This window comes from Bison bison, unplaced genomic scaffold (assembly GCF_000754665.1).
Source record: "Bison bison bison isolate TAMUID 2011002044 unplaced genomic scaffold, Bison_UMD1.0 scf7180017845579, whole genome shotgun sequence".
NCBI lineage: Eukaryota > Metazoa > Chordata > Mammalia > Artiodactyla > Bovidae > Bison > Bison bison.
In genome coordinates this window covers 22,258-23,072 of record NW_011476152.1, presented here as the reverse complement: position 1 = coordinate 23,072, position 815 = coordinate 22,258, and the positions used below count along the sequence as shown (strand labels likewise).

The 815-nt window shown below is 41.0% G+C and overlaps 1 protein-coding gene across 1 annotated transcript in view; it reads left to right on the top strand.

The window, feature by feature from the left end:
• Nucleotides 1-815, top strand: part of LOC104985622 (synapsin-1-like) — a 4,305-nt gene that overhangs the window by 933 nt on the left and 2,557 nt on the right. Inside the window, exons 2-3 of the mRNA XM_010835866.1 lie at nucleotides 208-265; nucleotides 372-463. Of these exons, the coding sequence (XP_010834168.1) occupies nucleotides 208-265; nucleotides 372-463 (150 nt within the window). The remainder of the gene's footprint in view (nucleotides 1-207; nucleotides 266-371; nucleotides 464-815) is intronic.

The following is an 815-nucleotide window of genomic DNA, read 5'->3' as shown; positions in this document are numbered from 1 at the left end:
TTGATATTTATATACCTCCACAAGGATTATAAGAGACTTCATTGTTCACAAACAACTGTTAGGTTTTTTCAAAATATTTCAACCATCATAAATCACTTTATAGTTTCTGTAGTGGCACTGAAGGAGCAAAGGGGTCAAAGGACCGGTCTGGGTTTTGTCTTTCTGAGATTTGAGCATTGACAGATGTGCTCTGCTTTTCCTCTCCAGGGCGAAATACTTCAAAGGGAAAAAGATCCATGGAGAAATTGACATTAAAGTAGAACAGGTTAGTTGGGGCAGGTGGACCTGGGGGGTCAACTGTCCATACTGCAAACTGAGTTGTCTTTTGTGTGTGCTGTGAGTGAATCCCTGATTTTTTTTTTCCTTCCCAGGCTGAATTCTCTGATCTCAACCTTGTGGCTCATGCCAATGGTGGATTCTCTGTGGACATGGAAGTTCTTCGGAATGGGGTGAAGGTTGTGCGGTGAGTGTAAAAAGGTTACTTTGGTATTATGGGAGAGACATAAGGGCTCCCTTAGAGCTGAGGGAGATTCCCCACCTCCTCTCCTACCTTTCTGTGAACAAGACTTAGGCACATTACAGTAGCCAAGATATGGAGACAACCTAAGTATCCATCAATGGATGAACAGATAAAGAAGAAGTGGTACACACACACACACACAAAGGGATATTATTCAGCCATGAGAAAGAAGGAAATCCTACCATTTGTGACAACATGGATGGATCTTGAGGCCATTATGCTAAGTGAGATAAATCAGACAGAGAAAGAGAAATACTGTATGATATCACTTATATGTAGATTCTAAAAAACAAAA